The sequence below is a fragment of the Falco rusticolus genome, chromosome 5, assembly GCF_015220075.1.
Source record: "Falco rusticolus isolate bFalRus1 chromosome 5, bFalRus1.pri, whole genome shotgun sequence".
NCBI classification, from domain to species: domain Eukaryota; kingdom Metazoa; phylum Chordata; class Aves; order Falconiformes; family Falconidae; genus Falco; species Falco rusticolus.
In genome coordinates this window covers 85,837,688-85,853,309 of record NC_051191.1, presented here as the reverse complement: position 1 = coordinate 85,853,309, position 15,622 = coordinate 85,837,688, and the positions used below count along the sequence as shown (strand labels likewise).

The 15,622-nt window shown below is 43.9% G+C and overlaps 1 protein-coding gene across 5 annotated transcripts in view; it reads right to left on the bottom strand.

The window, feature by feature from the left end:
* Nucleotides 1-1,107: 1,107 nt before the first annotated feature.
* GRAMD1C (GRAM domain containing 1C) overlaps nucleotides 1,108-15,622 on the bottom strand; it is a 54,023-nt gene continuing 39,508 nt past the window's right edge. For 4 of the 5 annotated variants that reach the window (XM_037387609.1, XM_037387613.1, XM_037387612.1 and 1 more), the window contains exons 10-18: nucleotides 11,006-11,152; nucleotides 10,115-10,233; nucleotides 8,823-8,965; nucleotides 7,020-7,123; nucleotides 6,167-6,346; nucleotides 4,562-4,619; nucleotides 3,944-4,054; nucleotides 2,979-3,084; nucleotides 1,108-1,330 (exon numbers count right to left, since the gene is read on the bottom strand). In XM_037387609.1, the coding sequence (XP_037243506.1) occupies nucleotides 1,253-1,330; nucleotides 2,979-3,084; nucleotides 3,944-4,054; nucleotides 4,562-4,619; nucleotides 6,167-6,346; nucleotides 7,020-7,123; nucleotides 8,823-8,965; nucleotides 10,115-10,233; nucleotides 11,006-11,152 (1,046 nt within the window). In that variant the 3' untranslated portion in view covers nucleotides 1,108-1,252. The remainder of the gene's footprint in view (nucleotides 1,331-2,978; nucleotides 3,085-3,943; nucleotides 4,055-4,561; nucleotides 4,620-6,166; nucleotides 6,347-7,019; nucleotides 7,124-8,822; nucleotides 8,966-10,114; nucleotides 10,234-11,005; nucleotides 11,153-15,622) is intronic. The other variant, XM_037387611.1, reaches the window with a different exon arrangement.

The window sequence follows — 15,622 nt, the reverse complement described above, 5'->3', positions numbered from 1 at the left end:
ACGCGGCTCCCGCCCGCCAGCGCCGCCGCCCCGCCCCCTCCTCGCCGCAGGTAGCTCGCGCCCCGCCCCCCCCGGCGGAGCCCCGCTGCCATTGGCCGCCCGCGCCCCACGCGGCTCCCGGCCGCGGAGGGGTGCGGGGGGGGGGGGGCGCGAGGGACACCCCCCGCCCCGGGCCCGTCCACCTGACGGCGGAACAGCCCAATGCCCGCCCGGGGGGGCGGGACTGCCCGTGACGCGGCGGCACCTGCCTTAAAGGGCCAGCGCAACAGGTGGCGCCGCGGGGTCCCGCCGCCCCCGGCCGCGGAGAGGTCCCCAGCCCGCCCCGCCTCCCCGCCGCGGGCGGGACGGAGGGGACGGAGCAGCGACACGCGTGGCCGCGCTGCGGCCCGGGACCCCGGCACCCCCCGGAGCTGCAGGCAGCGGGGCTCGGCTGTGTGACCGCGGGGAGCCCCCCCTGCGCCCCCAGGGACGGTGCCGCTTCCCTCGCTTTGCGTTATTTCCATCTTCAGTCCCTCAAGCTGCTTCGAAGCAGCGGGAAGGCAGGAAGGGGCCGCCCCGGCAGCGGGCCCGGCGCCCCGGAGCTGCTGAGCAGCCCTCGCCGGAGGGAAAAGACCGAGGGCTGGAATTTCTCCGGGAGAGCTACAGCCATATGGCATAAGCAGGCTGCCAGAGCTGGCGGCACGCGGGAGAGGTAGCAGAGCTGTATGAACCATTTTCCTGTTTGCTTAATTAATCTTCAAAATATTCATCCTTAAAGATGGTGACTTGTTTTTACACGGTCTCCATGGCTAAAAAAAAAAAAAAACAACCAAAAACACACACACAAACAAAAAACCACGCACCTAAAAATGCCGTGGCTGTGAAACCACTGCCTGTGCTTTCTCTCCACAGCACTCTTTGCTTGGTGGTAGTTTTGGAGGTTGACCTAAACGGCTGTGACCCTGCTCTGCTGAGGGTGCTCTCCCCTCCTCCAAAAGCCTGCAGCTCCCTTAACCCGCAGCACACACAGCCTGGGGTCCAAAAGCCCTGCGCTGCCGGCGAGCGAGACTCTGCAGGACACGGGGCTGGCAGGAGAGAGCACCACGCTACGGGAATACAGAACCCAACTTACTTCTTCCAGAAACCTTTATTCTGTGCAGCTTTTCAGCCAAATGGTAAAGAGTCCGAAGGTGACAGTGACAATCCCTACCCCGCAAGTCCTCACACACAGAGCTGTTCTTCCGACTCCTTGAAGGGAAGGCTGCTGTGGGTATTAACTCTCAGTCTTGCCGCTCTGTGTCCTGTTCAAGTGGTCAAAGCTTCTTTGGAGCATGGAAAGGGAGATCTTCAGCTGCCAAGATACAACCATCACACCCCACCCAATTACTTCGGTTAGTCTCCTGCATGGGTGAAGGACATCAGCAAAACAATGTCTCCCTCCTCCTTTTCTCTTAAGGGTTTCATGCAATTTCCTTCCCCGTTTCTATTAGCAGTTGCCTTCCTGTGCTGTGCTCTAACAGCTGTACTCCGGAGTTTGTAATTACCAACAGTCCAGTGTGATAAAGTCTTAACACCTCAGCAGACAACAGTGCAGAAGATAAGCCATCCCACTCATTTTTAGTCAGTTAAATGTTCATAGCAAATACTCTTAAGGAATACAGCAGCAAAGCATGAATTTTCTTTTAATACTTGGCCCTTTCCAGTGCATTTTGGTGCACAAAATGTTTAGATTGACAACCGTCAGAAAACCCAAGGTAACAGGCACTAAGATGTGTCATGACTTCCAGACACATTATTTCCATGTGTTATTTGGGATGAAAAAGGTGACTGAATTCTCACTTTTTTTTTTTTAAAGTTGTGGGGGTTTGGGTTTTTTGTGGTTTTTTCCCCACTCTGCGTGTTCAAAAAACAGTTTAACACTTCAGAATTAGTAATTGTTTGGGTAGTAAGCAGAGAAAATGAAAAGGGCATGGAAACCAGGAAATTCATTTCTACAGTGAAATTTTCAGCATTTGGAAGCTTTTTCAAGCTGTGATCAAAATGGTTAATAGATTAATAGCAATTTTGTGCGCAGAGACACCTCTGAACAAGGAATGTAAGAAATGGCTTCTTTTTCTACCCTCCTTTACTGTGTGGGAGAACACAGAGCAAAGTGGTGATGGATAGAGGTACATGTGAACTCCCCCACAGCTTTCCTAATCTAATAATTTCTTCTGTCACATTTTAAGATTTAATAAAAGAACTTAAAATCAGAACATTCATAGGTTATAAGTAAAAAAAAAGTATTTACTGTCCCTTCACTTACTGAGTGGAAATTTCAGCCTAGGGGTTTTCCAGTCCTGGATTCAGGATCAGAGAAACACAACAGTATTCAATCTTTTTTTTTTATATATATATATCATCTGTGGTATGAAGAGCCTGGAAGTGTAAGTTACTGAGGAGGATTAACTCCACAGCCATGGAACCTTTCAGAAACATATGGTCTGTAGAATTTATTTTTCACTGGAGCTTAGGTGGCCCATTGATGTCAAGGCTAAGTGAAGCTCTCACCAATATCTAGAAGAGTAGGGAGGAGCAAAAACCAGGATAAACCTGCATGAAGAAGCCTCATAATGACATGCGCAAACACTTAAAAATTGTGGTTTGAGTCTTCTTAGAAGAGAGGATTTGTTTTGAATTACTCCAGTCTTAGCTTTGTCAAGATTCAGAACTGCATCAACATATGTACTTGACAGGTTTAAGAGAATTGACATGAGTATTTAAACTTAGTTAAAAAAAAACCAAACAAAACCACAACACACCACCACAACCCAAAACACCAGAAACATGAGCATTGCCTATGTGCCAAATTGAAGCCTAGGACAAAACAGGTTAAGGAGTCAAGAAAACTTTAGTTAGCACCAGAAGACACCAAACAAAAGCTATGATGGCATAAGGGAGAAAGAAAGCTTGAGTTGCTGAGTAAGAAGAATATCACCGAGAAAGACTGGCAGACCTACCTGCTCAAGCATTTCAATTGAGTCTCTTAAAACTCCCTTCACATGCTTAACCTGTTCCTTATCATACTGAGGGATCTCCTCTTTTGATACCATTTCTGGGGATATGCTGAAAGAGATGGAGATCACATTAGAAACATGAAACAAGCACCTCCATGCCTTTCTAAAAGCAACTGCTCTCTGCAACCATTGCTCTGCCACTGCTAAAAGCATCCTTTTCCAAAAGCCACATAAAAAGCTGCCTGCAGGTGAATTTTGATCCTCGCTGCCTTGAAGATACTGCCTCAGACCTTTGTAGACAACAGCCACCACCACCAAACGTGCTTGCATTAAGTCTACAACGTAAGTTCTCACACTTCAGAAAGCAAGACCTTTCTTATGAAGAAAGTTACTCTAATCAGTTCTGAGATAATCTCTACGGAAGGTCACCACACCACTTCCATACTCAAGATCAGGTTATGGTTTTCAGACTTGTTGATCACATATTTGAGAGAGGAAGCAACATCTGAGCCTTTTTCACGTGTCTGAATACAAAAGGCACCCCCTAACACAAAAGTTTGAGGGGGAGAGGAGATTTAGCAGAAGAGTCACAGAAACAGGCTAAAAAAGCTAAATGAATTGTTAACATTACATTTGAGACCATGCTGGTTCACCCAAGATGAAGTGAACGCTTCGGTTCTGCGATCAGCACTACGATATTCACAGAAGATGAGTCACAGCAGGGTGATAATACGCAAGCTAAGGTTAACACTCCCAAAAAACAGCTTGTCAAAGGAGAAATTTATTTCTGCAAGATGTAGTCAGACATGTCACTGGATATCAGCACAGACCACAGAAAAGCAGCAAGCCGCAGCAGCTTTTGAAAACTTACCCTCAAGTTTGATTGTTTAAAATGCATTTCTTTAGATCAGATTCTCACATAAGCTGAGGAAGAAAGAAAGAAAGCAAAGTCTGTGAATTCAACTTACTTCAGAGAGCTTTCTTCCTGAAGCTGGACATGATAGAGAGACTGAGCTGCATGCTCTATCTTTGACAGTTTGAAAAACAGTGTTATATTCAGCAAGACCAAGAGCAGCAAACTGTAGAAAGAAGAGAACAAAAAAAATCAGGTCCTGTAACAGTTCCTGTTGCAATGATACAGAAACAATGTCTTGGCTAAAAACAGCTAAGGAAAGAAGCCTTCTGGGAGGAAAACACACCCCAAAAGGTTTGTGGCTGTGCTATACTGAAAATAAACATCTATCCAGACAACTCTAAGCGTTAAGCTACGTAACAGCAACCAATGGGAATGACAACAGTGTCTCCTGTTGGAACTTTTAAAACTTGTGTTTTAATGCGTAAATTCTAGATATTTCTTTTCTAATAGGATCAGACCCAAGTAAATCTGCAAGGCAGACTAGCTTGGCAAGTCAGCATTTTCATTCAGTGTCACTTCACAAGTTAATCCATTCCCCTCCTATACCAGAGTGCTCCATTCAAATTAGGTTATTATGCTACATGCAACGTTAACATGCAAGGGAGGTACAGACAGACAAAGACAAGATGAGCTCGAGTCAAACCATATTTTAATGCAAGTGAGTACTTACAAGACACTCATTACTACAATGATGGTGGTGGTCCTACTTACAGCATCTCTTTTCCTTCCTATAGGGCATGGAAGAGAAGGAGGTTAAAAAGTACTGAAGCACATTTCTAAAGGATGCTTGCAGATACATGTCAGTCAGTGCCCAACATTTCACACAGAACAGCTCAACAGCTGCTGATGGGGAAAAAAAAAACCAACTACCAGATCATGTGGGTGCACAGGATCATCTCCAACATTTGCAGAGGTGTTTTTGCAGTCATGTCAGATAAGTCAGCTGGACAGTCAGGCTCTTCCAGCAGGAGCAGGATTCTCCCTACCCCAGTACTTGGGGGGTGGGGGGGGTGGGGGAGGGGAACAGCACTGGGGCATGTTCACATTAAACCTAGACAGCCTGAGAAGGTTACAGTCCATCCATTACCAACACTCATTCAGCACATACGCTGCTAGCCACACACAAGCAGAGACAGGCTGCAAAATGGCTCTCTTTTGCTTGCTCTTCTGCCCCTATTAGTCTTTCTGATAACTAGTGTCAAATGAGCTTCTCCTGTAACTTGTCCCATCCTTATTGGCTTGGTTTATATTTTGACCTGAAGACAAACTTTTGAAAGAGCACCTCCTAGTCATCAAGCAACAGAGATCAGACGCTACTGAGGCTGAGGAAGCGTGCGTGTCCTCTCCAGACTGAGCAGCGATCACCTACCACAGTGGGCAGGCTGACCTTTAAATGTAATTACCCGTTCCTCTCAAACAGTTCCTTACATTCATGTTTCCTGCCCTGGGCAAAGGGCATACATGAACGCTATAGCGTATACCGAGACACACTCACCTGAAAACATGGAGCAGCAGTAGCAAAATTAAGCAATCGGGAAGTAATCTCAGTTAGGTAAACAGCCCATTACACATGCTGGTGATCCAGATGTTCTCTCGGTACTATACTCAGTGTTGCCTCCCACTTTAGGAAAGAGCACTTGCTCCTACTTCAGTGTGTACAATTCATCTTGTGGCATGAAACCCACCATTCTCTGCTACACGTTAGCACACAGATGTTCCTCATCTCTGTAGGTGTAGCTAATACTGTATATGCTAGTGACCAAGCCTGTCACACCTAGGGGCAGTGGAACTAAGAAATGCTTCAGTGACCCACAAGTTACAGAAGCATAAAAAAACCCCAACAAGGAGATTAAAAGTCCAAGAGGTGAGTGACAAAGTTTAATCAACCCATGACTGGAACGTGCTGTTATTTGGAGAAATCAAGCCATTTTTCAGCAACCTTACAAAAGTCAGGTTAAATTTCTTTCTGATCCCATCTCATTTTCAATCCTGTGCAGGTACAGTGCAGCATTTTGGGTTTTAGTTGGTTTTTGTTTGTTTGTTTTAAAAACAGAAGGTGAGATTAGGTTTGATTTTATGATATACTCATCATAGAAGCAACTATGGATGCTCCAATTATTTTATGCAAGCTCAAACACACTAAAGCATCTGCTATCACACCAATTAGATAAAGGCAATGAGTGTAACATACATGCAAGTGTTACTCATGCACTACTTTAAGAGTTAAGCTTTCTTGAACACACCTTCTGAAAAGACTCGATATAAAGATTCCTACCTATTATGCTGCCCTGGGACTCCACTCCCATGTCACCAGAAGAGTGTTGGGAAGAACGTTTGGGAAGTGATTCTGCCAGACTCTGGTGTAAAGTGCGTCGTCTTCGTCTCAGGGCAACGAGTTTTCCAGAGTCTTCTATAGACTGGTTAATTGCATATTCCTCCATTAGGAGATCTGATTCTACAGCGGAAAAAATAAGGTTACCAAACTTTCAAAAGGAAAGCTGAAAAGCCTAGCACTGAAGACTTGAATTGAGAGATACGGAGGGTGGCAGTGAGAGGAGTAAGCACACCTTCTAGTAGATGTACTCCTTGACTTGCACTAGCTGTCCTATTTGCTAGAGGGCCCTTTGTACGCTTTTCAGATACAGTGTATATCCAGCCTATGCAGGATTGTTTAACGATACGTTAGGCAGCACTTCAAGACACCGTTAGACTGAGACCAGGAATTGTGTTAGACTGTGAGCCTGCAGCCACGGCTGGCCAGGCTGTTAACAGACACAGCCAGGGAGCCTGCCAAGTGCCACTGCTTCTCCTCTCATACCCACAATCAAGGACCTGCTTAAAGATAGGCACATGCAGCTGAGAGTAACAGCTTTCCCACTGCTCCTCCTGTTTCCTTCGGAAAGCAATTATGACAAAGTATACAAGAGCTCCTCATTAGCATGAAGCCACGAGGCTTCTTTTACACCCTGAAACTGGCAGATACACTGACGTCAGGAACGTCTGACTTCACGATTCCTTTGGTGTTGCCTCCTTTTCAAACCATCCTTTAAGGAATAGAGTTAGAGACATGAAAACATACATAGGAAACGTAACCTTCTTACTCCAGCACAAAGAAGAAAATGCCTCACCAAGTTGTTTGAAATTTTCCTGTATGCCTCCCCAGGTATTCTTCTCGATTACAGACTTGACAAGGCCCCAAGGCTGTTTTTTGTACTTCACTTCCGCAGAAACCCTAATAAACAGAATGCAAGAGTGAGTGTACTCTTCTAGGTAGCAGTGATAGCAGAAATCCCTCATTAGAAGGAGGCTTCTAGCTTACATCCATAAACTGAGATACCAGCTGGAACTGCCTTGGCTTTCCACCTGGGTAGCTCTTACGCTGAAGCAAGGCAAGAGACACACAGCAGCAAAGAAAGTATCTAGCTAAAGCCTCAGCACATCAGAATGTCCAAATTATGGGAAACATTTTGGTGTTTTCCTTCACACTCAGACTAGCAGAGAATTTCTTTCCTCTGAAGTGTTCTCATTTTTAACATGTTTAAAATAAGCTTCAGGCTTTCAGATCAGAGTCCTGTTTTTTACTCTGTGTGTATACACAATGGATTACACAGGCATCGCAGTGGCAGCAGGTGAAATTCATTATCACCAATCACACATCAAGTGCTTAGATCCTACCCTGGGTAGACAGAAATTAAAACCTGTCTTCCTGTGAGCATGACAGAGGGGAAGTGACATTCCTACCTCGTGTTCCCCAGGTCAAGGCTAATCAATAATGCTTCCAGAATAAAAATAAAATGGAGTAGAACCCTTCAGAGGGCTGCTTTAACAGCTGAATGAGTCCCAAAGCGTTTCATAAAGGACAAAAGGAGAGCCTGTGGTTTTGATTTAAGTCAAGAATGCTGACCATCCTAGAATACACTTTTTTCAGTGTTTTCAAATAATCATCCAAATCAGTAAGCCTGCTGTCTTTCTAGTCTAACCAAACAGCATCATTCAAATAGCTTCTGAGCCATTTTAAACACAGTACAAAGACAGCTGTAACACCATCATGCACCTTCTGTTCCATACATGCTTTATGCACCATACTGAAACCTAGGTTTTTGCTCTTACCCTAGGGTTACTATGTGTCTCACACAAAATATAGCTCTCAACAAGGAAGAACGACTCAAAAAAAAAAAATCATCCAGAACAGTTCTTCAAGGACCTTTCCCTTCCCTTCTCCCAGCAGAGAGGGAGTCTTCAGCACTTTTATAGCCTGAGATAAACCAGGATAAAATCCAGGCTTGCTTACCTTTCCTGGGTACTGATGAAGTTTGAAATAAAAGGCCTTACTAAAGGGAGCACAAAACCTACCAAGGATTACAGTCAGAAAGTAACACAAATGCACTGAACATGGAACTTCATCACTTCAGGTGTTTTCAACAAGTGGGAAGGGAAAGGGAAGTGCCTTTTAAGACTCCCCTACCTAGGTAAAGTTTAATAATGGAGTCAAAATTTTCTCCAGTGCCCTCCCTGCAAAAGTAGGTACATTCCCTCTTCCCTGCACCTTCCTGTGAAATCATCCTCACCTGCAGGCCCTTAACAAGGGTATCTGGGAAATTGTTACAAAACATCTCAGGCAGTTCCAATTTATCCCACTCACCCAGCTGCACATGAAAATACAAGGTGGTCAGAGCCCACTTCAGTCTTGGACACAAGTTCTGTACCTCAGAGTCAACATAAAGAGTTCATTTATCGCTGCATTAATGAGACCCAAGCACAGCATACACATGATGAGATAAACCAAGCTTATTTTTCAGAAGAGATCCCCAACTTCAAGAGAAACTGACCTTCTCTACGCTGTTGGCAGATCTTTTGATAAGCACACTTCACCAACCCGTAACATACGTGCCTTGGCATCTCCCCTCCCACTGTGCACCAGTCAGGCTCACCGTAATCGACACTTGTGACTGGATGTGCGGCTGATGCAGTATCTGTTCACAGTGTAGAAGTAATCATGGTAGGGGACATCATGGGTCAGTACCTCAGCATCTACCTGATAAGACTGACCTTTCTGGCTCTGCTTATGCAGGATCTACCATAAAAAAAATAAAAATGAGAAGGTATATTCATGGTATCTGGTTGCTTTTTTTGGGTCCCACTCCCCTCACCACCAACCCACCACCTTTCTGCCTGAATTCCTTAGGCTAAATCAACTCCAGGTGAACTGGAGCAAGGAGAAAGCCCGAACAATCACAATAAAATGCAGTTAAGAACAGCAAGTGTAGATGGGGTGGGGAAAAAGAAGATGCCTCCCACTAGAGCCAACACAGGCAGCGGCAGTACTTCCCCAGTGCCATTTCAAGTACCAGATACAAGGCTGGCCACTGACTCCTGATCACAGCTCTTTTTAGAGACAGACCTGTAAGACCTTTCCCAAAGCAAAATTACAGAATGGTTGAGATTGGAAGGCACCTCTGGTGGTCGTCTTGTCCAAGAACCCTGCTCAAGGAGGGCCAACTAGAGCTGGTTGCCCAGGACCATGTCCAGGTGGCTTTCCAATACCTCTTAGGAAGGAGACACCACAACCTCTATGGACAACCTGTTCTGGTGCTCCATCACTCTCACAGTAAGAAGTGTTTCCTGACGTTCAGGGGTGCCACCTGTGTTTCAGTTTCTTCCCATCACCTCTGGTCCTGACACTGGGAACCACTGAAAGGTGTGGCCTTTGGCGGTGAAGGCCTGGCTCAGTCTTCTTTGCATTCTCCCTTCAGATACTATATATTGTAAGATCTCCTGCTGAGCCTTCTCCAGGCTGAAGAGTCCCAGCTCTCAGCCATTTCTCACACAAGATTCTCCAGTTCTGTAATCATCTTAGTGGTGTTTCACTAGACTCTTCCCACCTCTTTCTCTCATAGTGGGGAGCCCGTAAGTGGACACTGAAGGCCTTTCATTACATCTTTTCACCTCCCAGTTCACAAGAGATGTAAACATTTTTCCCCACAGGCTTTGTGGGATAAGTTTACAGGCATCTGTACGGTTAGAAAGCCTCTGATTTCATCAGCATTTGCACACTAATGGCGAGAGGGGCAGCAAGCTACCCTTAGAGATGCTACATTTAGACTGCAGATCCATATTCAGCTTCGTGAACCATAATCCATGGTCAGACCTCTGACAGACCGTAGGGCTGACCTCTCCCTCGCCTTAAAATGGCACCAGGCAGACACGTGCGTGCACACAGTACCTGCTTTTCAGTTGCAGTCGTGAACTTCCCACAAAGTGGATTGTTAATCGTTACAGTGTATGTCAAAGTCCTCAACTGATTGCCACTGGAATCTCTATTCCAAGGGGTTGATACAGCATCTGGATGAGAAATTATGCAAAGTCTCACATGCAGATTACCTGAAAGGCGTTACCTCTGCCCTTTCATATCTTAACAGTTTAAGAACAGTGGTGGTGAGAAAACCAACTCCAAATGGCTGTATTTTTTTCAGAAAAAACAGAAAATAGTTCACTGATGAACAAAGGTGAGGCACTACATAGCTGAACCAGTCTACTGAAAGAGACTTGAGGGTGGGGAATAGAGTAAGCAATTATATGAAAATATGTAATTTCCCATCTGCTTAAACTTGAATAGATTCACTTAGCATTATCGAAAGCTTTTGCCACTGTGCCTTCCAAGCTGACACTGAATAAATATTACCCTTTTTGACTCAATTTTCTGTCCTTATGATCTCAGTGAATAAAATTTACTCATCCAGAAAATTAAAGCCTGTGAGTATCGTTTAGGATGCAATGATTTTGCCCATGTGCCAGCCACACAAATTTCACTGTTTCTGGGACACAATCAGAAATACCCCACAAAATGCACGAACTTAAAGGCCTACCCAAAATGCAGGTATTCAGGTGCGGTTTTGTAGTGCACTGAAATGAGGTTTTTACTCCAAAGTGTGACTGATCTACAGAAACAACAGGCTAGCTTTAAATATCCTCTCTCAGTGAAAATTTCAAGTTTCGAAATACTTTTAAAGCAAGGAGAAACTTAAAATTCAACTTAGCCCTATTTAATGTTTCCCAGAGGTTGAAATTTTCAAGGTAATTTGCAACACGGACAAAAGGGAGAAGAGTGCATTACCTACTATGCTCCTGGAATTGAGAAACCTCTGCATGAAGTGAGAATTGGTGAAAAGGATTTCAAACATCTTGTCTGCAGTGATGTGGAAAACTCTGTTTATAAAAAGTCTCCCATAGAGATCATTCTCAGGGACAGTCTCCTTCACTGCTAAGGAAAGGCAGAGAGATCAAGTTAGGAACAGAACAGTATTATGAAGAAGCTTTATAATATTCTAAGCTTTGTTACAACTCAAACGCTTCCCAAGCTTGCACCAGCATTCATTTCTCACTCTCGGAAACCCAGTAGTGATAGCAGCACATCATTTGGTAGGTAGGTTGTCTTCAGGAGCAAAGTCCAGAACTGATCTTCAAACACATTCCCCACCCTTCCCCCCCCCCATTTCCCTGTGCAAACATAAATTGGTAAATGAACATCACACGGTACCATCCCTTTAGTTTTGCCTTCAATTTTCTACTAATCTTACAGCAAACATTGGAGAAGGTAAGAAGTTACCACGATCTTCACTAATATGTATGCCTATTGTACAAAGGACATGCACAGAGCAAGCAGAACAGCAAAACCATAGCAGGTTTCTTATTGTGGCTAGTTTCAGAATTCTGCTTTTAACATCTGTAATGCTGGCAGCGTCCATAGTCTATGAGGCCAGGTAAATTCCCAGACAGCTCCTCAAACTGCTCCTCCCTCTCCACCTATTTATAACAGGAACACAAGAGGTACCCTGCTCCATTTTACAGTCCTGAAAAATACACCAAGATGCTTAATCGCCGTTCCCCGTTTCAAAACCACCAAGCACCCAGTGGCATGCTGTAGCTGCAGCACTGATCCTTGCTATTTCTGCTTCTTGTTGGTTGCTGGCATGACTCAGCTTCGTGGTTGCCTCAGCCACTCTTCCAGGAGATAAGGGATAGAATTATAATCCTGGAGGGCAAGCAGTTTCTTCTGCCAACCCCAACTCCATCTGCTTACGCTTTAGAAACAAGTCCATCCTAAGCTATAATCGTCAAAAACCAAACACACACACCCTTCTCCTACACATTACTAACATGAAACAAGAAGCCTGAAAGTGAATCTTGCAGCAGAAGGCAGAAGTCAGGATGCCTAACCTTTCAACCGATGCAACTAAAATGCTCAGAGCTAGCAAAGGTTAGTGCCAGCCACCAGTGCAAAGGTAGCCTGCATATTAAGCTGTAGTTCACAAGCTGCCTATAGGCTAAGGTTACAGGACTTAAAACATTACTGCTTGGTGGCAGTCAGTATTGATAAATGCAAATGCAGCAACTAAACACCACAACAGTCCCCATCGAAACCTACTTCTGACTCCAAGCAGACTTCTGCCCTATTACTGCTTCTAGCCTGCTAATAGTCCCTGTTATATATCTGCCTCCAAAAAATGTTCTCTTTGATCTAACCAGGTTTCTATATAGGACCCCAAAAGTGAAGCATGAGTGCCGTATTTTCATGCTTGCACAAGAGGTCGGCTTCCTTCCCACATCATGCTCTGCTTATGCAATTGCAAGTCTACACAATTGCAAGGTAGGACAAAAAGCAAGCACATGTTTTAAGAGGCCCATTTAACCAGACAATATGCAGTCAATACATGCTAGAATGCAGATTCTGCTGTGCTGAAACACTCTGTGGGAAGCCAGAAATTCAGCCTGGGTTTTCAGCTTATGATCACTCTACTTCCTCTCAGGGCTGAACCTAATTCCAGCAAAATGCAGTCTGACCTCAGCTAACAAGACACCAACATCACAGATTTCTCAGAGCGCACTCCTCACTTCCTCTTTCACCAAGAGACAGGAAGATTCAGATATTGATGCCGACATCCCCTTTGCCTGCTGACATCAGCTAACAGGCATGGAGTCAGATACCACGTCATTCAAACTTAGTTACTCTGAGCCTTACTCAGCTGAACCTTGACATGCCCAAGGCATCTGCTACCACTTAAAATAAATAAAATACAAAGGCCTGGATACATGATCAAGTAACTATGCATCAGATAAGTTTTGACAGCTATTTGTATATGTCTTAGCAAATACAAAATAATACAGGTTACTTTTGCCCCAGCGAGGCTTAGCTAAACAATACAAGTTATGTTCACCTGAAACGCCCAAGGACAGCTACTGTGTTTCTGCTGATGTGAGGTAATTTGGTAAGCCACAGCCACTTATGATATGCACAAAGCCCATGCACTATCACCTAAATGTGCAGACCTTGCTACCGACTTCAAGCATGAAGTCTGTCCTCCTTGTACTGAGTCTTAAGCAAGAGCATCCATGGGTCTATAGAAAATTTCCCATTAGAAATAGCGTAGGTAGATCAGCTATCTAGTCATGTCTCTAATAACAAAACGTCAATGAGAGTGCCAAGTGCATCAGAGTATCTACTAAGAAATACATTTTTACTCACCATCCCTCTCAGCTCTTGAAACAAAAAACAAATTTAAAATCACGTTACTGCATAAAGCAGTATTTTCAGAAAATCCAAGTTGAAACTGGGTTAATATATCAGGCCCCTCAGACACTTTAGATGCTAGGATTCAAACAGCTGTTTTCCAGAAAGCCTGGAAATCTTTCAGACAATAGGCCTGGAAGGTGCATGTATGTATGAAAGCTGCTTTGAGTTTCACATCTGTGGAAGCAAGTCACTGCACACATCAAGAGCTTGACAAGCTTCAAGTCACTTCCATCTGGGCTTCTCAGAATTTACCTGTAGAAATCCTAGATGAAGCAGCGAGCAGAAACAGTAGCATAGCAAAGAATAAGCGTACAGTTTACATGCTTGCATTTTGAACAGAAAGCTTTAACCAATTGTCTCTGCTACAAACGAACAGGCATGTTTGTCTGTTGTTTTTGTTTGGTTTAACTCGCACAGGTAAGCCTACCTGCCTTTTATTATCTCGATACTAGAACAACATCAAGCATTTTACCTAGGACTAGCTTAGAAATACTGTTTATGAAGAAAAGCTTCGTGCAGGTACCTAGATATCAGTTTAACTCCTTAACTTTTAATGCTGTTCCAACTCAGCACTATGAAATCATCAGCCACTAACTCTCTTAGCCTGAATATATGTATAGATGAATTGGAGCTATTGTCTGATAAGAGAACATGAGATTATTCAGACTTCAGGTTAGGATCCCCAGGGAGCCAAAAATCCAGAAGTAAGCATATTACCCAGAGTATCCTGGTTCAGCCTGAAGACAGCAAGTCTGTTCCCTCCCCCACCATTGCCTTGCACTTCATAAGGTCATTTTCATCGCTGCAAGGCAAGCTATGAAATAATGTTTGACTATAATACCATTATACAGCAGTGATTGCAGAGGTTTGAAAACATCTGCAGTGTAAGAGACAGAAAACTGGAGGAGGGGAAAGGGGGCAGGAAAGAAATTGTTTTTAAAATTCCCATTAACAACTAACAGCTTGAAGCTAAATGCACACCACAAACAAATTAAAGCTGAACTGATAAGAGCAGAGGCTATCAAACAAATTAATAAGATGGCTGATTTTTCCACTCCACAGAGTAGAGGGAGGATCAGGAGGGGGGAAAAAACCCATGTATGTATGCAAATCCACTGCTGAGGACTTCTGTGCCACCAGGGATGGGGAAAAACTGCACACTACATGAAGAATATGCAGGTAAGGAGCCTTTAACCTGATACACCTGAAATCAAGTCAATAAAGCCAATTCCTAGAGCGAGCATGTTCCAGAAACCACTTAAAGGCTGCATCAGCAACATTAACCATTATCAAAGCACTCCTGTACTTTAAAAGTATAAAATTAACTTGAGGAGGTAACCAAGTAAGTACTGTCACGATACTAGCTTTTTCTAGTTCACAAGATACAAAAAAACCAAACGCACGATAAATTCCCAAATTTTATGCCTTTAGGTAACTCAAACATACATCCTCCAAACCCCAAAACAACAAATAAACTGTACTTACACAGTCAACAAAACATGTGCATTCAATATTTTGATTACAATGCCAACAAGATAACAGGGCTACTCTGCCTCACATACATTGTATGGACAAAATTTCGTAACTTAAGGGGGCAAAACTCCACCAGAGCTGAAGTAATTTCAACCACCCTGCATTTCAAACATTTTCTGCCTCTTATATCCCATCCCCACCTGCAAGGAAAGTCAAGCCACTACTGTACCCATCTCACAGCACTACAGTGCAGGCAGTTATGCTCTCCTGCAGACCACACATTTAAGGTAATTAGTACAAATAGAAACAATACAGTATGTCTGTCAAGTTATGCAAGATCAGGAATTTAGGATATTCCCATACAGAGTAAAGCTTTTAACAGAAAAGACTTTGCCAATTTCCTGCTCGCACCTTTCTTTGAATTATTTTATGCTGCTGAACATTGTCACTGCAAACAAACAAAAAAAACCACAAAACACAAACCCACAACAAATCCTACATACAAGTCTCATTTAAGGAAATTCAGAATCTCCTGGCTCTATTTTGCAAATAGATATTCTGTGTTTGAACTAAAATTTGTTTCCTAAAATCTAGAATCAAGACCGCAAATACTAATTCTTAGCTTAGCCAAAAGTTTGTCGTGGCTCGAGATTTATACTCCAATTTATGAAACCAAACCGAAGCATC